Below are 25,029 nucleotides of genomic sequence, written 5' to 3'. Positions count from 1 at the left end.
TCCCTGTCTTTCTTATATATCCTCTGGTTGTCCTACGTCTCTGACCGTTCTTGGGGGTAATTTAGTTAGCTTTGTGTAGCGATCGTAAATGCTACTTAGTGACAGCCAACGAACACTTTTAATTTTTTCATTGATAACAAATCTTAATTCTATAATTTATTTACACTTCCCCCTTACTGAAGTTGTTTTATATATATATTAGGGCTGTCAAACGATTAAAATTTTTAATCGAGTTAATTACAGCTTGAAAATTAATTAATCGTAATTAATCGCAATTAATCGCAATTCAAACCATCGATAAAATATGCCATATTTTTCTGTAAATTATTGTTGGAATGGAACGATAAGACACAAGATGGATATATACATTCAAAATACAGTACATAAGGACTATTTGTTTATTATAACAATAAATCAACAAGATGGCATTAACATTATTAACAGTCTGTTAAAGCGATCCATGGATAGAAAGACTTGTAGTTCTTAAAAGAAAAATGTTCGTACAAGTTATGGAAATTTTATATTAAAACCCCTCTTAATGTTTTCGTTTTAATAAAATTTGTAAAATTTTCAATCAAAAAATAAACTAGTAGCCCGCCATTGTTGATGTCAATAATTACTTACACAATGCTCATGGGTGCTGAAGCCTATAAAATCAGTCGCACCCAAGCGCCAGCAGAGGGCTGCAAAACTCCATAAAAACACAATTAACAAGCAGTTCACTGTACTGTCATTTAAATCTGTCTGAGCGGGGGGAGTGCGTTAATTGCGTCAAATATTTTAACGTGATTAATTTAAAAAATTAATACACGCCCGTTAACGCGATAATTTTGACAGCCCTTATAAATATATATATATATATATGCATATGTATATATATGTACCGTTTCTGTTATATGTATGTATGTATATATATATGTGTGTATATATGTATATATGTATATATATGTATATATATGTATATGTGTATATATGTATATATATATATATATGTATATGTGTATATATGTATATATATATATATTTATATATATATATATATATATATGTATATATATGTATATATATATATATATATATATATATGTATATATATATATATATATATATATATATATGTATATGTATATGTATATATACATGCATACATATAACAGAAACGGTAACAGTGGCAGTCAGATACCATTGTAATTCTTTTCAGGTCATTCATTGTCAGACAGAAGCAGTACGGCACAACGTTACGCTAAAAAAATAAGTTAAAAATATAAAAATGGCTTACCTCTTTGTCCTCTGAAAGACCATGCCAACCCAACAAAATGTTTACTGCATATGAAATGTGAGTGTATTCAGCGAGCTGGTGTCAAAGTCCGTGCAAGTTGATTCGGTCTTCACATTTTTTCCTCCCGAGTTTTTGGTTTCCGGAAACGTATGAAGAAAACATCCTTCATGTGTCGTAATGTCTAGAGTCGTTTCTACAAGTTCCAAAAAAGCAATGCGTGATCGGCATGTTCGTTTTTGAAAGATAACCGGCGAAAAGTAGCACAAATTACGTTGTTTCTATGCGAGGGCGGATCTATAATGTGCCACTTCGGCTTTACTTCCGCTTTACGATGCGACGTCACGCTCTAAAAATAGCATGCGTGCGGTAAGCCATTTTGAGTTATTTGCTGACGCAAAACATAGTGAGAGATTGCTACGTTTAGTTTGACATATGCTTTTGTTGTGAAATCCTTCCGACTATTTCCGGAAGCTTGAATGCTGACGCTAGCTAGTAACTTGACGCAAACAGCGGAGGAGGAAGAGGAGGGCATGCGCGTTTGGGAATGCCGTAATGTAACCTCATCACCGGGCGGGCGGTGCATTTTTTCCGTTCGTTGACTCGCCGCTCCTCCGTGTTTTTTTGACGGTGCCAACTAACGGAATGATTCATCGGCGGCGGGTTAACTGTAAAGCGACTTTGGTTTGGACATGTTAGTGAGGAAATGTGCGAGAACGACCGCCTTCCAGGCTCGTTTTTAATTAGCATGTTTTTGCCTGTCAAATTAGCTCCGTGCGTGCTAAACGCGGTTTAATAGCAGCTCGTTCTCTTATTTTCTTCCCTAATGCCTGAAGTCGCCCTTTTCAGCCTGTTTGGATTTAATATGAGTGAAAGAAGACATTAAACAGCGCAAGTAGGATTTTCCCCCTGCACACACCCGTGGTCATGCCGGGTGTGTGGAGTCGAAGAGCGGGGGGAAGCTAGCTGGCTTCTGGCGGAACAGCCAGCGGGGGCTTTGGTATTTGGATGATCGTGAAGCTGATCGGCTCGGCTAAAAGCAGCCAGCATGGGGGATCCCAGCCTGGACGACTCCAACGTCAAGGTGGCGGTCCGCGTTCGGCCCATGAACAGGAGAGGTGAGCCACATTTCCTTGGAGGACACGCAGTCAGGAGGTGGATTTACTATTGGACCACAACGTGTCATTGCTTTTCATCATGGTCTGATGGTGGGCGGCGATAGAAGTCCAATCTATTTGAACTTTGAGAGGCTGGCTGCGATTGTACCCAGTTCATATGGATTGGACGTCTATCTTTATCAGTGGGAGTGAATGGGTTAAAAGCAAAAAGTAAACCAATGTAACAAAGAGTGGAAACACAGATACCTTATTTTCCACACCCAAAAGCCTTCAATTTTCTCATTAATTTTTATAATCCGATGCGCCTTACATGTGGATCAAAAATGGTTAATCATAGCATGATTCCCTCTAGCACAGCTCCATCTAGTGAATGCATAACGCAATCACTACTACAACTGCTACTACTGCGCCTTATAATGCTCCTTAATAGGGCTGAACGATATTGGAAAAAAGTGATTTTTCGGGGGTTTGCGATATATATTGCGATATTAAAACTAGAAGAATTTTCACCAGACTTGAATAGCTCCGTTTGGGAAGACTTTGGTTGACTCACGATGACCACATTGTATTCATTAGAGATATCGCGATCCGATGACATGATCAGAAATCGGGCCGATCGCGCCATTTTTCAGAGGATCTGAATCTGGTGAAAACGATCAGGTTTTTAATTGAAAAACGTCTGCTACATGCTCGTACAGCCTCTTACCCTCCCTCCTGAAAAGCAGTGCAACCAAACGTTTTTTTTTGTTTTGTTTTTTTTGTCACCAGTAGGGCTGCAGCTATCGATTATTTTAGTAGTCGATTATTCGATGAACTAGTTAGTTCGAATAGTTGGATAAGGAACATAAAAAATTAAAACACCTGGGCTAAGCCTCAAACGGTATGAAAAATAAATAAATGAGGATCTACAGTATGTGGAACAAAAGAACAATTGGCTAACTTGCACAGCAAAAGTCCACTATCTTAAATGCTATCAAATGCTAACGTTTTTATTTATTCATTTTTTTACAATGCTCTTAACATATGGTTCAGACACATATTCCCACAAAAAAAACTGCTAAATATACCTATAAACTAAGTTACGAATGCATTGAAAAAACATTAGTATGACAAAAACATACGTTGTGTTGGTCTTAACAGAGAGCAGCTGGATTCAGCCATGTAAAATGAGGCAGACTAGAGGGCAGTGTATCCACCCAAATCAAAAAACTAAATGCAAACACTTTCAAAACAAACCATTGCAACACCACTTTAATTAAACGAATACTCGAAGCAGCAAAATTTAATTCGAATCTTATTTTGTAATCGATTACTCGAGTTATTCGATTAATCGTTGCAGCCCTAGTCAACAGTGCAGCTGGCGTTTGGTACTTAAAGTTAGCGATATTTGACAGGTTTGTAGCTTTGACCTGGCCAGAGATGCCTCTGTAGTTCTATGATCAAAGTCACTAATGCTTTAATCATCATTAAGCTTTATACACAGTCTGAAGTGTATAGTAGCAACTAAGCCTGCAGCTATCAATTATTTTAGTCATCGATTAATCGATGAACTAGTTAGTCCGAATAATCGAGTAATCAGATAAGGAACATAAAAAAATCAAAATACCTGAGGTGAGCCTCAAAAGGTATAAATAAAATAAATGAGAATTTAAGTATAACAAAAGAACAATTGGCTAACTTACGTCTGCTAGCTTAAATGCTATAAAATGCTCTTTTTTTTAGAATGCGCTTAACAAATGGTTCTAACACATACTCCCAAATAAAACGGCTAACTATACCAATAAACTAAATTACGAATCCATTAAAAACATTAGCTCAAACAAAAAGTTAGCTCATGTTGTTCTTAACAGGGAGCAGCTGGATTCAGCCATGTGAAATGACTTATGTCATATTTACTGTTGTCACTAGAAGGCAGTGTATTCACCCAAAATCAATACAACTAAATGCAACAAACCATTACAACACTACTTTAATTGAACGAATACTCGAAGCAGCTAAATTTAATTCGAATATATTTTTATTGAATTACTCGAGTTAATCGATTAATCGTTGCAGCACTAGTGGCAACTCATTAATTGTGTAAGCGAGAGGCTATTCTCGGCAGCATGAGCGTAAAAAAATAAAATAAAATTCAGTATCAGATCGGGACTGTGTATCGGCTGATTCTCAACATCAGGTGACTTGGACTCTGACTCGGGTGCAAAAATATGAGATCGGGACATCCCTAGTATTCATAATGCCATTTAATCCAGGCTAAGGGGATTTATCTGTGAATGATGAAGATTTGTGTATATAAAAGGGATCCAGGAAGCCATGTCACTGCACAGTTGCTGCTTTTATGAGGAAAAACAAATGTTTACATTAAAAAAAAAACATCACGTCCTGCGATGGGACTATTGCGCTTGCGCACATTGCCTTGGCGATGTTCCAACGATATATTGTGCAGGCCTACTCCATATATGAAAACCGTTTCAAAATAAGCCATTAATTGAAGGTGCCGCAGCTGCTGCCGCTTATACAGTGGTACACCTACTTAACAAATTAATTGATTCTGGAAGTAGTTTCGTAAACTGAAAATTCCGTAAGTAGAGACGCGTTTTCCATGTAAATGCCCTAATCCGTTCCAAGCAAGAGGGGGCAGTGCTCCTTCAAATAAATGTCTTGTGCCCGCAAATCAAAATTTTAGAAGTTGAGAAAGAACATTTTTAATACTCATTCATTCATTCATTCATTCATTCATTTTCTATGCTGCTTCTTCCTCACAAGGGTCGCGGAGGTGCTGGAGCCTATCCCAGCTAACTACAAAATTAATATATTACAAATTGACAGATTAATCTGTACTCAATATACCAGGGGTCAGCAACCTTTTTGGTGTGGAGTGCCACTTTCAAATTTTCTTGTCAATCAGTGTGCCACACCGAGATTAATGACGCACATCCAATTTTTTATATCCAACAGAGCTGTAATTTTACCCCAAAGAAAACAACATGAACATATATTGAAATCGTATAACTACCATTCTTTTTCAATTAACTAAAAAATAAATGCATATTGTAGAAAATGTCAAAACTTGAAAATAAGTGCAACAGTTCACTAGCTAGTTGTTCACTATCAACTTAAACAGTAAATAATATGCAGCATTTTAGATATTCTTTTTATTACAAAGATAAAAGATGCCTACCTTAATGTGATCCCTGGCCCTGTTTTCCTTGGCTCAGCTCTGATTTCGGGGTTTTACTTTGTGACTTTTAGCTGCTTATCCCTTTTTTTTGAGTGTCTCTTTGTTAGTCAAGCCATCAACCAAAACCTCTGAGCTTGACAAGATCGCCTCTTTGATATATTCGCCATCAGTTTTTCTTTTTTTCATCAAGTTTTCCTTGCTTTGCAATGCAGTGAGCAAAGTGATAGCTTGCTTCGGTGGCGGTGTTTTTAGCAGTGACAAAAGGTTTTCAGGGTGTTTTTGTTTACACTACCTGGACACAGCACGTTTTAATGTCTCTGCCTTGTCAGACTCCTCCTTGAATGAATTTTCATGTTTTGTCTCGTAATGACGTTTGACACTTGTTCTCCCCGGGGAGAGGCACGGGCCCGGGTGGAGCCGCCGCGGCCCCCGGGAGGCTGGCTCTTGCGGTGCGCACGAAAGGCTCGGGCGCGGGCCCGGGTGGAGCCGCGAGGAGCGAGCCTTTCCCCGGGGAGAGAAAGCTTCCCTATCGCGGTGCGCACGGAAGCCTCGGGCGAGAACCCGAGTGGAGCCCCCTCTCGTGGTGCGCATGGAAGCCTCGGGCGCGGGCCCGGGTGGAGCCGCGAGGAGCGAGCCTTTCCCCGGGGAGAGAAAGCTTCCCTATCGCGGTGCGCACGCAAGCCTCGGGCGAGAACCCGAGTGGAGCCGCCTCTCCCCGAGGAGGCTGGCTCTCATGGTGCGCATGGAAGCCTCGGGCGCGGGCCCGGGTGGAGCTCTCGTGGTGCCCAAAGAAGGCGCGGGCGTGTGGGGCTAGAAGACTGATCTAGCCCCATACCAGCCCGGGTGGAGCCGCGGGTGCAGATCTTGGTGGGGGAATAACACTCTTAAATACAGTCTTGATGAGATTGAATTGGCTGCAGTTACGACGTTGGGAACGCTGACTCTGGAATAAAACACGATTTAACCAACATTGTGACAGCCGATGCCTACCAAAAGTGACGTAATGTCAGAGGTTATAAAATCGCGCCAGCGGCCCTTCCCGCACAGAGAGCGCCAGTGGGCAAAACGGGACAAGTCTGTGAAAGCGTCCAACCCGCTCCATTCTCGGGACATCTTTTTATACGTGAAAGCAATGACGTGAGTAAATCCCATGTCTCTTTACACATGAATTCCCTTGGATGTGTGTGTGGCTTAAATAACAGGGCGCGCAACAGAAAATGTCTGAAATTCAGGTAAAAAGGCGTTTTTTTCTTGTTTTTTTTTTTTTTTTTTTTTTGCCATGCGCTCGCGTGTCACTGGTTAACCCTTCGCGTGCCAATGCTGACACGCGTGTCATAGGTTGCCGACCCCTGCAATATACAATCATTCCATATACAAAATCTTCACATAACTCCTTATTATGGTAATTTTTGCACATAACTTTAGCTGCGATAGGCATGAGTTGACACTTCCGCGAAGCACGTTCAGGAGATCTGCTGTATGCATGTGTTTCGGGAGATCTGAGTTTCCTAGTTGGAAAATCTGAAGTCCTGTAAAGTCGTAACAAATAGGAGTAGCCTATTTTAATGCTCCAACAATCCATCACAAGTTGAGTGACTGTTTGGCACTTTTTATAGACATCATGGAATAATAGAAAGTCATTTTTTCGATTACTCCAACAACACATGAATGCAGCATCAATATTAGCATGTGCTAATCATACAGTCAATGGCGGGTGAAAATTACATCTTCCCACCTGCTTTACAGGTCAGTCCCAGATAAACTGCCCATCCGTGCTGTTAGTTTTTAAGATCTAATGTATGTGTTGATGTTTCTAATGTACAGTGCCCTCCATAATTATTGGATTTATAATAATTATGTGTTTTTAGCTTCTAATATTTTTTTTTTCTAAATAATATGGGACCTTAATGGGGAAAAAAGAGAAAAATCCAACCTTCAATACAAGTGCATTTATTCAGTGGGGAAAAAATCCCACATAAAGAAATAATTATTTGACATCAAATAATGTGTGTCACAATTATTTGCACCCCTGGTGTTAATACTTTGTACAACCCCCTTTTGCCAACAAAACAGCACCTAATCTTCTCCAATAATGTTTCACAAGATGGGAAAAGATAGAAAGAGGGATCTTCAGCCATTCCTCTTTGCAGAATCGCTCTAAATCATCCAGAGACCTGGGTCCTCTCCTCTGTACTCTCCTCTTCAGCTCACCCCACAAGTTTTCAATGGGGTTGAGGTCTGGGGACTTAGATGGCCATGGGAGGAGCTTGATTTTGTGTCTGGTGAACCATTTCTGTGTAGATTTGTTTAGGGTCATTGTCTTGCTGAAAGACAGAGTGATGACCCATCTTTAGCTTTCGGGCAGAGGGCAAAAGATTTTGATTTAAAATGTCCTGGTATTTCAAAGCATTCATGAATGGCACCCTAACAAGGTTCCCAGGGCCTTTGGAAGCGAAACAGCCCCACAGCATCACTGACCCACCCCCATACTTCACAGTGGGTATGAGGTGCTTTTCAGCATGCGCATCTTTCGTGGCATGCCAGACCCACTTAGAGTGTTTGTTGCCAAAAAGCTCAATCTTGGTCTCATCTGACCAAAGCACACGGTCCCAGGCTTCAACTGGGACCATGTGCTATGGTTTCTAATGTAAATGTACCGTATTTTTCAGACTATAAGTCACACCTGAGTATAAGTCACACCAGCCCAAAAATGCACAATCAAGAGGGAAAAAAAAACATATAAGTCGCACCGGAGTATAATTTGCATTTTTGGGGGAAATTTACTTGATAAAATCCAACACATTGAACAGATATGTCACCTTGAAAGGCAATCTAAAATAAAAATACAATAGAGAACAACATGCTGAATAAGTGTACAGTGTGATAATGTTACATGATGAATGAACAACGAAATGCGAACGTGGCCGGTATGTTAATGTAACACAGCTATTAAGAGTTATTCAGATAACTATAGCATAAAGAACATGCTAACAAGTTTACCAAACAATCAGTGTCACTCCAAAACACCAAAATAACATGTGAAATGATATCATAATGTGTTAATAATTTCACACATAAGTCGCACCCCCAGCCACACTATGAAAAAACTGCGACTTAAAGTCTGAAAAATATGGTAAACATTTTGGTTTTCTTCATAAAAGTAGCAATTGTGCAGAGACATGGCTTCCTTGATCCCTTTTGTATGCACCAATCTTCATCATTCACAGATAAACCCCATTAGCCTGGATTAAAGGGTGTATTATGATTACTAGGGATGTCCCGATCGCATATTGTTGCACCCACGTCCGAGTCCAAATCACCTTATTTTGAGAATCTGTCAATATCGAGTCCTGATCCGATACAGAAAAACAATTAATTTGTTAATTTGTTTGTTTTTACGCTCACATTGCCGAGAATAGCCTGTCACTTACGCAATGAGTTGCCACAGCACACTTCAGACTGGGTTGCAAGTTTAACGATGATTAACACACTTGTGCCTTTGATCGTAGAGCTACTGAGGCGTCTGTGGCCAGATGAAAGCTCCAAATCTGTCAATCATCATTACCTTTAAATACTGAACGCCAACTGCACCGGTGACCAAGAAAAACAGTTCGGTCACACTGCTTTTCAGGGGAGGGTGAGAGGCTGTATAAGCATAAAGCAGAAAAACAAATATATTTTTTTGAAATTAAAAACCCGATCCTTTTAAGCCCATTCCGATTATCTGAAAAATGGCACAATCGGCCCGGGACCTCTCTAATAAATACAATGTGATCATAGTGAGTCAACCAAAGTCTTCTCAAATAGAACTATTCAAGTCTGGTGAAATTTCTTCTAGTTTTAATATTGCAAAAATAAATATATATAGCAATATATCGCAAACTCCCAAAAAATTGCAATGTCAGTTTTTTCCAATATCGTTCAGCCCTAGAACCAACAGGTTGCTTCCAAAATCTTCCATTACAATAGTGTTTACGTTAGTTCACTGGCTGCCATTGACTTCGCGAGACATCCAATTCAATTTTGACTGGATTGGGGGACATTCTTGAGTCACTTCCTTTTCAGTCACCCAAAATCAACAGGAAGTGACATCGAAATGCCCCAAAATTAACAGGAAGTGACTGAAAATCAACAGGAAACAACTTGAAATGCCTCAAAATGAACTAGTTGCCTGACTTTGGCTGCTACTGACGGCCTTGGACATCCAATCCGTTTGAAGTGGGAGGGATGGCAACACCTCTACTACCACTACAAGTGATAAACTCATTCCAATCATTATAAAATTTTAGGATTTGTAACATTGCACGTATAAGTGAGCCCAACCATACCTTAAGGTATTCCCAACTGCTGTGCTGTGAGAGATTGTTTTTCCTTCCAGAGGAAAGGTGGAAGTTCCAGGGGGGAACTGTGGCCTTCATAAAACGCTTTTGTCAGTGCTAAGTTGTTTTCATGACATTTTAACATCATTAATGGCGACATAAGTGTAAGAGGAAGCTAACAGATTCTGTGATGAAATTAGGCAAGGCAAGAGAAATTTATTTAGATAGCACAATTCAACACAAGGCAATTCAAGGTGGTTTACATCACATGAAGATCATAAAAAACACATTAAAAACAATAGAACGTAAAAACAAAGACAATTGAAATAGTATATAAAATTATACATAAAAATCGCATTTAATCAGGAGTAGAATAAAAATAATAATAAAACAAATACTACTACTACTACTGCTAGTGATTGAATTCAGCAATGGAGATAAGCACAAGAGGAATAGAAAGCAAATCGATTGACATATACAGTATAGACAGTTATGGATATGCAGTGTTAAACAAAAGCGTTTTTAGCCCTGATTTAAAGGAGCTAACAGTTTGAGCATACTTCAACCCTTCAGGTAACTTGTTCCAGAGTTGAGGAGCATAATAGCTAAATGCTGCCTCACCCTGCTTGGTTCTTGTTCTTGGAACATACAGGAGGCCGGTTCCAGACGACCTTAGGGGTCTAGATGTTTCATAGGAATCTTAACAAATCAAGCATGTATTTTGGTCCAAGGCCATTAAGTGTTTTGTAGACGAGCAGTAGTATTTTGTAGTCTATCCTTTGACTCACTGGAAGCCAGTGTAACGATTTCAAAACCAGTGTAATGTGGTCCAGTTTCCTTGTATTTATGAGGACTCTGGCTGCAGCTTCCTGACTGATTTTTTTATCAAGACCTGTAAATATACCGTTGCAGTAGTCCAATCTGCTGAAATTGAATGCATGCATAAGTTTTTTGAGTCAGAAGCCCCTTAATTCTGGCTATTTTTTGAGGTGGTAATAAGCAGATTTAGTGATTAGCTTATTTAAATAAAAACCTGTCACGCAGGAAACAGAATTTATTATTCCTCTCAAGTAATGCTTTGGTCTTGTGTTCACGTTGTCCTGGCAGTTCTGACTCACAGTGCCAACTCAGCTAGTCCCGCTCCAAAGGGACCTGTGGCCCAAATGCCACAATATGTCACCCGCGCCTTTCCTAGTAAGATCACCACTGTTTCTTAAATAGCTCAAATGGAACATTATTTGACAGAAGAGCAATGTGGCCAGCAGAAAAGGTCATATCCTGTAGTTGCTCAAGTATGTTGTTCGAAACACTTTTACTAACTTTTACACTAACCCATATTAGACTTGCTACTGTTTTTACGTTTCTGGTGCTGATTTGATGGGCCAAACGCTTGCTGCTATATGTTCATGGTCGTTCAAGCATGTGCCCCATGCATGAGCTGCAGTTACGCTTTAGGCCAGACATGCCAGTTGCAAATACAAAAAAAAGCGACACTCTCCATAGTCCTGTTAAGTCACTCGAGCAGTACAATAAAATGTTTCTAAACATAGTGACCAAATTGCTTCTTTGACAGCAATGTGTTTTGGAAACAAGCGCTTCTTTCTATCTGCAGATACATTATGTTGTTAGTGTAAACTGTACATGTCAGCAGGTCCATGGTTTGGAAAAATAGAAAAAAAAAATCTTAAAATGAGTTCAAATTAAGCGATAAAAAACATTAATTGCCCATCCCTAGTTACACCTCATAATATATTGATTATCATACTGTATTTTTATATCCTCACTGGCCAAATATTGAGAGTGTATAATTCTGTTTACTCTGCAATGCCAAGCTGCAGTTAAACACATCACCACCTGTTGCCCTGTTATGGAGTTAACACCCTCCAGATTAATGTTGTTTTCGTCAACAATGATAGTAACAAAAATATTTCGTCAACGAGAATTGTTTTCATGAGACATAAAAAGACGAATGCCAGTTTTCGTCTGACAAGACGAGAAAAACACAAAAATGTGACATCGTTTCCGTCATATGTTTACAATGAGTGACATTTTTTCACTACTGGTGCACGATAATTATCGGTCCGATAATTATCGGTCCCATAATAGGAATTATGACGTCATTCCGATAAATCCAATAACATTATAAAAAGGACTCACTGATAATATGTAATGTGCTGGCTTTACAGTTTACACACTAGTATGGGAAATCAGTTGACCATTTGCGGGGCATTGCTGCCATCTGCTGGTCAGAATAATTCACTGCATCTTTTTTTTGATACAGTAGTTTGGTTCATTCACTTACACATTGCGGTGTCGAGCGGTAGCATTGACAATTGTGAATGCTTTCTGTTATGTTTCCGCCTCGGAAATATATGTCTGTAAGTATTTTATGTTTACTATATCATATTTATGTGCAATATATGTTTTCTTCTGTGGTGAAGGGTCATATGTACAGAACTTCATAAGTTGTTGTGTTATAGAAGCCAGCCAATGCTTTAGTAGCTCAAGCTAGTGTGCTATGCTATACATATTTGCCTGGCACAGCCAGACTATTCTCCCTGTATTTTTCAAACACTGTGAGAAATAGTCTGGGACCCAGCCCATTAACGACCTCTCGAGCAAGGTACAAAATCAATCGTCCAATCAGATTTGTTTATTTACGTGACGTTAACGAGTAACGACACTCTTGCGCGCCGAAAGTCGTGTCTGCAACAACACAGATGGCGAACGGGAGAGCCGAGAATATGTTACAATCCGCGGTAATACCAGTTTTAAATTAACACAAAAACACATCAAAACAAGTCACTGACTGTTGTCAATGACTTGTTTCGATGTGTTTTTGGTATTGTGTTTTTCTGTTGTACTTTCACAATATTAAGACGAGTGTCTTCCCATAAAAGTAAGAAAAGACCAAGCCTTGTGGTTTATGGAAGTGCATTCATTCTTAGATGGCTGTCGGGCAGTGCAAAAGTGAAACGCACTGTTTTGTTCATGTCATCATGAAAAATCTGGTGAGATCAAAGGCAAATCTATGTTGAATCCACCACTAGTAGGTTATACATTTATAAAATTATATATTTATTATCGGTTATCGATATCGTTATCAGCTTTGAGGAGCAGGAAGTTATCAATATCGGTTTCAAAAAATGGATATCGTGCACCCCTATTTTTTACTGTACATGTAGCTCATCAGCCTGCATTGTAGCAGTGTTTGGGTCGTGTCACTCATGTGACATGTGCTGTGCCACTCCCTCACTCCCCTCACTGCTGTTTATGATGTCCTTCAAACTAGGCTGCACTCCAGGCTTGCTTGTTTTGAGACACATTGTGAGATTTGTTTTCTTGGCAAGAGAAAATATTAGCTTTTAAAGGTCTGTTCTGAGTGATCACTACACACTAAATGTACAGTAACTCGTAGCGTTAGCATAGCATTCGTGTACCGCTCTTGATTGAATGAGACTGCAGTTCTTTCACAGATGTTCAATGCGTCTCAAAACACACCACTGTATAACTAAAGTTGAAACATACAAAATAAGTAAACACTGTATAGGGTGGGCATTACTATGGAGAAAACAAAGTAATTAAAGTTGCCCTGCTCTCAACCAATGGCGGTCTTCTTCAACTGCAATCTTTGCTTCAAAGCTTCAAGCTTCGACCATAAAACTTGCTGGTTTACAGTATTGCAAATGATGAGGACCGTATTTTCCACACTATAAGGCGCAACTGGCCTGTTTTAAAACTGTTTTCATGTAAAGGGTATACCACTTTATTAAGTGGCAGTAGTAGTAGTCGTAGTGGTTGTGGTTGCATTATGCATCCACTAGATCAGGGGTCGGGAAACTTTTTTTGACCGAGAGAGCCAAAACACCCAACATATTGTTGGCTGAGCGGAGACTTGAGGCGCAAGATGAGCTCAGTACTAACGCCTATCTCCATGCAATCCGCAACGGGAGGACAACCAATGGGCACTGAATTGCGACATATTTTTAAAGTTCTAAGAAAATGTGTGACTGGACTATCAGCTCATCACAGCTCGTTCATGTCAAACGAGCCGGCCGGTTCCACATCTAAAATTATGGATTGGTGGAGAGCCAGATGCACTCATCAAAAGAACCAGATATGGCTCGCGAGACTTAGGTTCCCGACCTTTGCACTAGATGGAGCTGCGCTAAAGGGAATGTCATGCCATAAAGGTGCGCCTTTTATTGCGGAAACAGAAAATGTACGAAGTGCACATACGCATAAGGACATCAAATGCCCTTTTATCGAGTGTAAAGCTTACAGTTAGAGACTCGGCGTGTGCACTTCTGGTGAACATTTAAAAATAAAAGCATGACATGCCTGCAGTAGACATTTGCCAGTTAACTGTTTCAAGGTATACCGTGGTATGAAAACGTCACTGTTTCAAAACCACTGAAATTTTCCATCATACCGTTCCTACGGTATTAGCTATTTTTTATGTCGCAAGCAGGGCTTACCCGTCCCCCTTCGGTTGTTGCTCAGTGAGTCAGAGAATCAGCTGTGCTACACGATGGCTGGAGGAGGTGAAACACCAGAGCTTTTCCCCCAACAAAGAAAACAAAGTCGTTGGTATGGGAATACTTTGGCTACACAAAACTTACAGACGGCCGCGGCTGAGAGGGAGAGGGCCAACCGACATGCAACACATATTTGTGGAGGGTGGCTGCCACAATACCTCCAACATGATTTTTCATTTACATGACCACACGTTGCTTTATACTTTCCCACCAGCTACGAGAGTTAACTCCAGCGGATTTATTGTGTGTAGCGGTGAATTGAATTGAATTGAAGATGGAAATTTGACAATAATTCAATTATTTTTGTTCTGATGGTGATAATGTTGACCTGTGGTGAAGTATTTAGGCTCACTTTAGGGATTGCATTTATTTGTAATTTCATTTAGAATATTTCATTATACTTATGTTCCAATTTGCTAATATGTTGTTCTGAAAAATAAAAATCCTGTTCAATGGAAAAAAGCTTTTTATTAACAATCCAGACATCTCAAAATAATACGTTTTAGAGCTGTAATTACAATACCGTAAAACAGTGATATTTTTTGCTGAAGGTTATCATACCGTCATAATCTCATACCGGCACCTGCCTAGTCTGCAGTTCCAGTTCGCGTTAGCATTAGCATTTAGCGTAGCGAGCGTCGTCATAAACTGTTATTGTGTTGTTTTTGTTTTGTTGCCATCAGCTACGGCTTACATTCGTAGTGCTCTGTGCTTCCGGTTGCAAATGAAACCATTAGAAAACCCTCACGAAGTTGTTGTTCTTGTATATGCTACAATATGTAGCATACATACAATATGTATGTCTATTGACGGTCAATTGAAATTGTTGGAAACCTTTATTTATTTATTTATTTTTTTACTAAAACCTTTGAATTCTTACAGACGAAAACATTTTGAGTATTCGTCGACGAAGACTACACGTTTTGACACATTTTGAACTAAAATATGACTAAGAAGTATTTCATCCAAAAGACTAAAAGATGAAAATCAAAAGGGCTGCCAAAAACAACACTACTCCAGATGACTTCATATTTTTTTTTTTTTTTTTTCTGCAAACGGCGTCTAATTCACACTAAGACAAACACGGCTGACGCATGAGCGCTAGTAAATCGGCAGCAACAGCTGTTCGGGGCAGTACAGATGACACTTTTAATGCCTGCCGCGCCCCCCTTTTGTCTTCATGAAATCAAATTGGCCGATTCACGCAGTCGTGACTGGCCAGCTGCCAATGCGGGCGTCAGGCGAAGCATCATTGTCAGCCAAGCCGGAGTGAGTGACTGTGTCAATGCGTCTAGACGTTCCTGTAGAGCATCTCTCACAGTAACTGGTCTTAAATCAAGATGCGTGGAGGCCATCACGACTCACGAGGGTGGCCTAGTGACAGCTCGCTTCACACGTGTGCTACCCGCACTTGTAGACCATGAGCTGGCAACAGGGCCGTTCCTGACCAATTTGATACTCAAGGCAACATACAGGTCCACCTAACTTGAGTGTCCACGAAGAATTGCATGTGGCAGAGGACTAAGCGGCTTACAAAGAGTGTTGTTGACAGTGCAGCTGAAGGAAGTGGAAATAACTTTGGAAGCAGCAGTAGTTGCCACGTTTCAACGGTTCTGATTCGAACAGAGCTTTTGTATTTGTTTTAAAGATGTTCAGAGTACAGTATAATGTCTTCTTAAAAGTGGAAAAAAGACCTCCCAAGTTGAAGACATTATGTGACCTTTTTGAGTTATGAGTTTGCAAAGTAAACTATGTAAAGTGATATCGCTTTTTATTCATTGTACAAGCAAGATATTAAATTTTTGTTCTGTTTTACTTTTTACCAGTGCTGGGCAAGTTTTTGACAACTTTTAATTTTCTAAAATGACAGATTGGCAAGGTTATTTCAGGTAACTCGTTGTCTGCCATTTACATCGATCGACATATGATTCATTTAAACTGAGAAGAGTTGCTGTGTATGCTCACCTTTCAATGCTAGTAGCGGCTCTCGACGTCCAACTCCTTTTGACTGGGCGAGGCGAATGAATCAAATTCATTCTAGCGCTACAGACAATGAGGTAATCGTAATAATTAGCATTCTTAATGGTTAATATTTTAAATATAATGACATAAACAACGATAATACGAACGTCACGATAATATTTTCTACCCCTGTCCGAGTCGGATTCACCTGATTTTGAGGATTTATCGATAGAGTCCTAATACTAATACTTCAGCAATTTATTAAGGAAAAAATACATATCTGAATAGGGATGTCCCGATCCAGGTTTTTGCACTTCCGATCCGATACCGATATTGTTTTGCACTTCCGATCTGATACCGATACTGGCCGATACCGATACTGACCTATCTGAGCATGTGTTAAAGAGCATACGACATGAGAAAAAAAGTCTTAAATGGCATTATTATGTGAATTAGAATCATATTTTGTGATGATTCGACTATATACAACAATTTAGCAAAGCGCAGATGACGAGAAATTAGTCTTTTAATCTGCCGGTTAGCCACGCCTACCATTATAGGGCTTTAGCGTCCCCAACAGGTGGATGACGTCAGCGGTAGACTGGGCTAATCGGTTTTACTATTCAGCCTATTGAGGGGGAATTATTCAGAACGAGGAAAACGCGACGCAGAGAGCAGCAATATGTCATTGTTTCAGTCTCTCTACTCCAGTACTTCTCAAATAGTGGGGCGCGCCCCCCTGGGGGATGCAGAGCGATGCCAGGGGGGGCGCATGTGACCTCAGGGAACATGCTTTTTTTTTTGTTTTTTTGCCGTACTGGAATAAAGTGTACTTGCACATCCACTCAGTAGGTGGCAGTGGCGCTCTCATTTTCAGAGTGCGCGCAGTATTTTTGAACTAAGGAAGAGCACTCAGCACACACAGAAAACAGATATGAAGAGCAGTGTGCCACCGCCGTTTTCGAAAGCCGTTTTCCGAACGGACTCACTCACGCAGCGACCCACTGTCTTGTCTAAGTGAACCTACACCGGTTCTCACGTCGCCGCCCGAGAAGTGGCATTTTCGGCTTGGGATCATCACGACGACCGCCCTCACCTACGGTTCTACCTCGGCCGCCGAGAATGCGCTTTTTTCGTGCTGTTTGCCTTTTAGCTTTGACTTTTAATATAGTGGGTGATGAGGAAAGACCACTGTTTACTGTGTCTAAAAATAATTATAGCGGACAGCCAGAAGCCAAATCAATTAAGACACCACTTAAAGACATTAGACCCCAATCTCATTGGTAAGCCGCTTGATTGTTTTTCAGTGAAAACGTGCCGAATATTGCCAACAATCGTCCTGCTTTGTCAGTAGCCACGTTTACATGCTGACTTTTATTCATACCGATTCAAATCATTCCGAATGGAAATTTCACATCAGCTGTTTACATGTCACTTCATCTATTCCGATCCAGCGTTTACATGTGTCTGCCTTTATTCCGAAAGGACGTTTGACAACTGCCGTCTGACATGCACAGATTAATCAAAACAAAGCGTCACGTTGCAAAACATGGAGATCGATCGTCAGATCAGCTACTGTTTTAACTTTTCGAGTGGAAACAAAACTTCAGAATGACACGCCGTTCATTTAAAAAGTTGTGTGGGTGCGCAGTGCGTGTGCTTGGAAGCCATGTTGCAAGTGACGTTACTTACGTCACAAAGTCACGTCACCACGTTAGTACGGAGCATGCGCAGAAAGAACGCAACCAGACACCATTCCGCTTCCCTGTTTACATGATATAATTTTACTTCTAATCGGTTTGGGAAAAGGAATATTCCACCCCTGTGAATCGGAATGAAATTCCATTCGGTTTGGGCCTGTTCATTCCGAATGAGGTGTTTATATGGAACACATTTATTCGGTTTGAACAAATATTCCGATTGTAATTGGAATATTTGGCTCCATGTAAACGTGGCAAGTGTTATATCAATAATCCAGTGAGCATTGTTAGCATGCTCATTGCAAAATAACTCCACACCATTGCAAAGGAGGTAAATACTGTGGGCAGCAAAAATAAAAACTGTCCTGTACAAGGACACTCTTTTCTTTTTTTTCTTTCTTTTAATCAGTTTTGTTTTTTCGGTCAAATTTTTTGGCATATTGTCCCCCTGAGTGAATGTTTCTAATCAATTTTAATTTGTTATTGTTTACTGAATTTATTACATTTTATTTTTCTGTATCAAATGGTCAAAAAAATACCTTGAGTGTATTTTTTACAGTTTGGATGTGACTTTTTTTTTTTAATTCAGGCAAATTGACGCACGTCAAGTCTTCTCTGTTACAAACAAAACAATGTTAACTAGGCCTGCAAGCAGGACTGAACGGGCCCTCGCAATCTAGCGCAACTCGGACGTCACGCAACTCGGACTGTGTGCAGGTCAGGGTGGTGGCAGATCCTCCTCTCTAATCATCTCATTAGAACCTAACATGCTCGAAAGTCGCCTATTTACATTCCCACACCCAAGAGATAAAAACCCCTATTGGAGAGAGTACTACAAAAAAGGAGCCACTACTGAGCTGTGCAGCCAAGCCCTTATTCAAAACCAAAATTAATCTTCTAACTGGGCCAATTCGACCAAGTGTGCCAACTATTGTGGCTCTATAAGCTCCCTGAGTCTCTGAAAAAAAATATTTCCTTTAAATGGCGAACAAAGGGTCGTCACGGCAACAGACAGAGACACGTGGACATGGGCCGTAAAAAAGTATTTTAATAGGTCTTGAAACTACAATGACCAACATGAAAAGAACTGGACATGTTTTGGAAAAACGAGTGACTTTCTATCGCCACTAGTTGGCGCTGTAGGGTTGATGCAAATGACCCCTACAAGGCCCTTCAGGGTATGACTCTCAACAAGCACGGGAAGTTTGGCGCAGATATCTTGTATATCTGCCGAGTTATGACTGTTTAAAGTTTTTGGAGAGAAAAATTGTTGACAGTCATTTTCACTTTCCTGTTTGGACCCCTCCGCTTCAACGAAACTTCAATATTTTTCATCAGGCACCTGAAGACAGGTCTTAAGGTTTCCCTTATGCAGGTTTGAGGTAGATTGATTTTTTCCCTTTAGAGGAGGAGTGTGTCCCGTAAAAAAGGGCATTTCCTGTTCCCACTAGGAGGCGCCAGGCACAAATGGTAAATTTTCAATCCAGTCCTGCTCAGGCTGGTATACCTCACACACATGCCAGATTTAAAATAGATTGAACGTTGTATGAGGGAGTTATCAGTCATTTTCCGAATTCGGTGTTTTGGCGAAAAAATGGAAGAATTTGGCGCCCCGCCCAGGTCAGGCCCATGAATGAAAACACACCATTTTTATAACTTAAGATTTCATATGCCTCATGAACAGTCTCACCAATTTTGAGAATGATCAAACTAATTCCCTAGGTGCCAAGGTGTAAAATGTGCACACTGTAAATCGATAAAAAGTTCACATTCAATCCAAAATACCCGATTTCCTGTAGGATTTGGAATGTGTGTGCAAGAGACTTTTTGGAGCAGTTTTGCACAAAGTTTTGACTCTCCAAATTTCATCACTCTATGTTAGAAAAACCTAAATGGAGAGACCTTTTTGAAAATTTCAAGAGGGCGCCACTGAGCCATTTTGTTAAATTTTTTCGTAACGTTGCAAGATTATCGAACGTTATCCAAAGCCGCATGTATGTGCAAATTTTGGTGAGTTTATATGCATGTTCAAGCCTCCAAATGTAAACTCCTACTATGAACCGATAAAAATTTCACATTCGATCAAAAATACCCGATTTCCTGTTGGATTTGGAATACGGGTGCAAGAGACTTTTTGGAGCAGTTTTGCACAAGGTATCGACTCCCCAAATTTCATCACTCTCTGTTAAAAAAACCTAATAGGAAACGCCTTTTTGAAAAATTCAAGGGGGCGCCACTGAGGCATTTTGCTACATTTTTTCGTAACATTGCAAGATTATCGAACGTTATCTAAAGCCGCATGTATGTGCAAATTTTTACGAGTTTTTGTGCATATTCAAGCCTCCAAATGTAAACTCCTACTGTGAACCCATGAAAATTTCACATTCGATCCAAAATACCCGATTTCCTGTTGGATTTGGAATATGGGTGCAAGAGACTTTTTGGAGCAGTTTTGCATAAGGTATCTACTCCCCAAATTTCCTTGCTCTATGTTGAAAAAACCCAATAGGAAAGGCCTTTTTTAAAACTTCTTTCTGTCGCCACTAGTTGGCACTGTAGAGTTGATGCAAATGACCCCTACAAGAACCTTCAGGGTATGACTCTCAACAAACACGGGAAGTTTGGCGCAGATATGTTGTATATCTGCCGAGTTATGACTGTTCAAAGTTTTTTGCGTGACAAATTGTTGAAGTTCATTTTCACTTTCCTGTTTGGACCCCTCCGCCTCAACGAAACCTCAATATTTTTCATCAGGCATCTGAACACAGGTCTTAAGGCTCCCCTGATGCAGGTTTGAGGTCAACAGATTTTTTTCCCTTGGAGGAGGAACCTGTCTCGTAAAAAAAGGCATTTCCTGTTCTCACTAGGGGGCGCTAGACCTAATGGGTAATATTTCAATGCACTCGTGTTAAGGGTGGGATACCGCATATACATGGCAGATATGAAAAAGATTGAAAGTTGTGTCAAGGAATTATTAGCCATTTACTGAATTCGGTGTTTTGCCGAAAAAATGGCCGACTTTGGCACCACGCCCAGGTCAGACCCGTGAATGAAAACACACCATTTTAGAAACTTAAGATCTCATATGTCTCCTGAACAGTCTCACCAATTTTGAAGATGATCCAACTAACTCCCTCGGCGAAAAGGTCTCAAATGTGCACCCTGTAAATCGATAAAAATTTCATATTTGATCCAAAATAACCGATTTCCTGTTGGGTTTGGAATATGCGTGTAAATGCTTTTTTGGAGCGGTTTTGGACAAGGTATAGACCCCCCAAATTTCATTGCTCTACGCTGACAGACCCTAATGTTATAGGCCAATTTTAAAATTTCAAGGGGGCGCCACTGAGCCATTTTGTTATATTTTTTTGCAACGTTGCAAAATTATCGAAATTTACAATTTTCCGGACGTATGTGCAAATTTTGGTGACTTTTCGTGCATGTTCAGGCCTCCAAATTGGCCGTTTTCATTTGCCCTGAAAAAAAAAAAAAAAAAAAAAAAAAAAAAATTAATCCTTTGCAAAACAATAGGGCCTTCGCACGCTTAGTGCTCGGGCCCTAATAAAGTTTTACTTTATTATAAGTTGATCTATGTTACTTTTTTCTTTATTAGAAAAAAAAAGGACACAATGTTAGGCAGATGTGTATTTATAATACTGTACTAATTTTATAGACAAATGATACTATTTACAGTGGCGGCAGAGAGTTTGGGGGGGGCGCGAAACATTTACGGCTTCCTTGGGGGGGCGTGACAGAAAATAATTGAGAAGCACTGCTCTACTCCAATATTTTTAAAGGATATTCTTTTTATCCAAGTATTTTTCCACAATAGCTATATAAATGGCTTGAGAAGGACCAGCCAGCCCGTCGAGGGGGAACTATTCACAACGAGGAAAACGCGACGAAGAGAGCTGCAAAATGTCATTGTTTCTGTCTCTTTACTTCAATATTTTTACAGGATACTCTTTTTATCCAAGTATTTTCCCCAATTGCTAGATAAAAGGCATGGTCATGACAAATAAGTCTTGTGCTAAATGGAATATGAAATCATAAAAATGCATTTATTCAGGACGACATGGCAAAATTACTCCATAATGGTCAAAATTGTCGACTTCACCTTTACTGTCGCACCTCCCGAACGATATTTTATGACACCTAAATCGGACATAATGTCATTTCCCTTCTCCGGCTTCGGAGAATGTAAACAAACTAGGGCTGTCAAACGATTAAAATTTTTAATCGAGTTAATTACAGCTTAAAAATTAATTAATCGCAATTCTAACCATTTATAAAATATGCCATATTTTTCTGTAAATTATATATATATTCTATAAAATGTTGGAATGGAAAGATAAGACACAAGATGGATATATACATTCAACATACGGTACACAAGGACTGTAGTGGGCATTTCACTCTACTGTCATTCAAATCTGTCTATGCTGTCCTCACTCCGAAGCGTCTACTTTTTCCAAAGCTAGACAGCTAGTGAACGACTCCATAATAATCAGACTTCTTTCTTTTTCATCTGATTTATTAATAAAATGGCCTCAAACCATTGTCCTCTTTAGACTGTCGTAAAACTACAAAAAAAAAGTACACAAGCATTGCATTAGCAACAATGTTAGCTTAGCACGCTATACAGGTTCACAAAACATAAACAAAAAGCGTCTCATTCAAAAAATATAACATTTCCCTTACTAACATAATATGTGCATTATTTACAACAACCATACTTACGGACAAATCTTGTCCAAGGATCATATAAGCACAACATTACAACGTAGGCGTCAGCCCGAGACGTCCTGCAGCCATATTGAACTGGCAACACAACAATAAACCATGTCGCAAAGCGACCACAAGAGTTCGCTGTTAGACAGCACAAAAAGTCTTGCTGTAAAACTTACCAAAAGGCAGAATACTGTCTGAGCGGGACATGTGCGTTAATTGCGTCAAATATTTTAACGTGATTAATTTTAAAAATTAATTACCGCGCGTTAACGCGATAATTTTGACAGCCCTAAAACAAACCAAAAGGCGTGACAGCTAGCCGACATGCTAACCCGAACCGAGTGATGTTTCAAAGTCTTCCAAGCGGAAAATCACACATAACTAGCCTGGATTATTTGACATGACGACTGAGTTGTCGATTGTCTTCGTGGATCGGCAAACCCCCCGGTGTTGTGCCGAAAAATGTCCGCCCCCCCCCCCACCCCCCCGCGTGAAATGTCCCCCCTGACGGGAACGCTTATTTATAATGCTTTATTTAGGTGAAAACATCAAATGTTTTCATGGACGCATAACAGTAATGGATTCACAACTGTTAAATCAGTTTTAAATAAATAGATTGCGGAAAATACTAGTACTGCATTTTAGTAACAAATCGTGGACTGGGCCACATAACCATCTTTGAACAGAAATGTATTAGTGTACAGGTTTTCACGACCATATCCCAATGACAATCACAAAGGTATGATATTTATTAGCTCAAGCAGAGTAAAATAATACATATTGACAGTACAAGACAATCGTTTCCATGTCCATCGATTGGTAAGAAAAAGCAGTTTGTACGAGTGACGTGTGGGTGCTCAATAATAAAATAAATAAATAAAATAAAATAAATAAAATAAGCGCTCAATAAAGCGTTATATATAAGCGTTCCCGTCAGGGGGGACATTTCACGCGGGGCGGGCTATTTTTCGCCACAACACCGGCGGAGAGCAATTTACAGTTCGTTCCCCAGAGGAGGGTGGCTGCAGTTGTTGTGCAGCTAACGTGCTGCTAATCTGCATGAAGAGAGCTTTTTACATGCCTATCAATGATCAAACGTAAGTAGTCCTTTATTTAAAGAAAGTTTATGGTGTTTACTTTGTAATAGTTGTATTAATATTTGACATAATACTAAACAACATGTTTACTCACTTCTTCGTAAGTCCAATGGTCCCACAGTAGTCGTCGGGCTTGTTTTGGCCAATATCCACGGTGAATGGGAACCTTTTGAAACTCCAAAAAGGCGGCTCTCCCTCATACAGAATGATTTTCTGCAGCCGTTTGGCTGGCGTGATGCGAAAAATAAACGTATTAATCCGCAAAATCAGCTGAATCCTTCGTCCTCATACACAACAGTACGCTGTATAGTGAAGAGGACGCCTTCTACCGTACACGTCATAGCACCCTCCTCCTCAATGCAAGACCGAAGCCGGAAGTCACTCATTTTCATGGCGCGGGATTCAAAAAACTAAATAAATATCGCGATCGCTTCCACACACATCCAAGCGGTCCATATCATTCTGGAGCATAAAATAATAGTATTATGAAATAAACATGCTTTTTCGTGTCACATGCACTTTAAAGTTTAAAGTTATTTAGCCTCCTTACTTAGTTGTCAGACTCATGTTGAAAAAGGTTTTAGTACTCTTGATAACAACTAGCCAGCTGAATTACCGTAGGTGAGTTTGAATAACACACAACGGTTGGTAACAAGAAACTGACCTGTTTATTCAGTGACAAACACAAAACATTAAAAATAACAAACAGAAATGGCATAGTCAGTCAGTAAAACGTGCAAATAATATTGTAAACTGTCTTAAAAATGCAAAACACACCAACAACCTCAGTGGAAAATCCCACAAATCCCCCAAGCTACTAGATGCTTTTAATGTTTCGTGCATTAGTTACAAAAATTGTATAAAAAGCCTCTCAGGTTTAAATAGACGACTATTTCAGTATCAAGTTAACATTTTAAAACAGTAAATAAAATACTCAAGTCCCCATTCTGTATCAGCAGCTTTAAACTACATTCAATTCATTTAATTTTGCGAATCAACTGTTATAGTTGTTAAAATTGCTCCCGTTATTCCATAATTTCCCTTCTGTCTACTTTCGACATGTGAAAGTTTTAAAACTGTTTTGAAGACAGATTCAAGTCAAGATTT

The 25,029-nt window shown here is 39.8% G+C and overlaps 1 protein-coding gene across 5 annotated transcripts in view; it reads left to right on the top strand.

Moving 5' to 3' along the window:
* Nucleotides 1-1,794: 1,794 nt before the first annotated feature.
* Nucleotides 1,795-25,029, top strand: part of LOC130927837 (kinesin-like protein KIF13B) — a 132,124-nt gene continuing 108,889 nt past the window's right edge. For all 5 annotated transcript variants that reach the window (XR_009066530.1, XM_057853944.1, XM_057853935.1 and 2 more), the window contains exon 1: nt 1,795-2,394. Coding sequence is in view for 4 of the 5 variants with exons in the window: in XM_057853944.1 (XP_057709927.1) it covers nt 2,325-2,394 (70 nt within the window). In the remaining variant the exon portion in view is untranslated. The remainder of the gene's footprint in view (nt 2,395-25,029) is intronic.

This window comes from Corythoichthys intestinalis, chromosome 1 (genome assembly GCF_030265065.1).
Source record: "Corythoichthys intestinalis isolate RoL2023-P3 chromosome 1, ASM3026506v1, whole genome shotgun sequence".
Classification (NCBI taxonomy): Eukaryota; Metazoa; Chordata; class Actinopteri; order Syngnathiformes; family Syngnathidae; genus Corythoichthys; species Corythoichthys intestinalis.
Note: the sequence above shows the minus strand (reverse complement) of the source record. Positions and strands in the feature narration are given on the sequence as shown.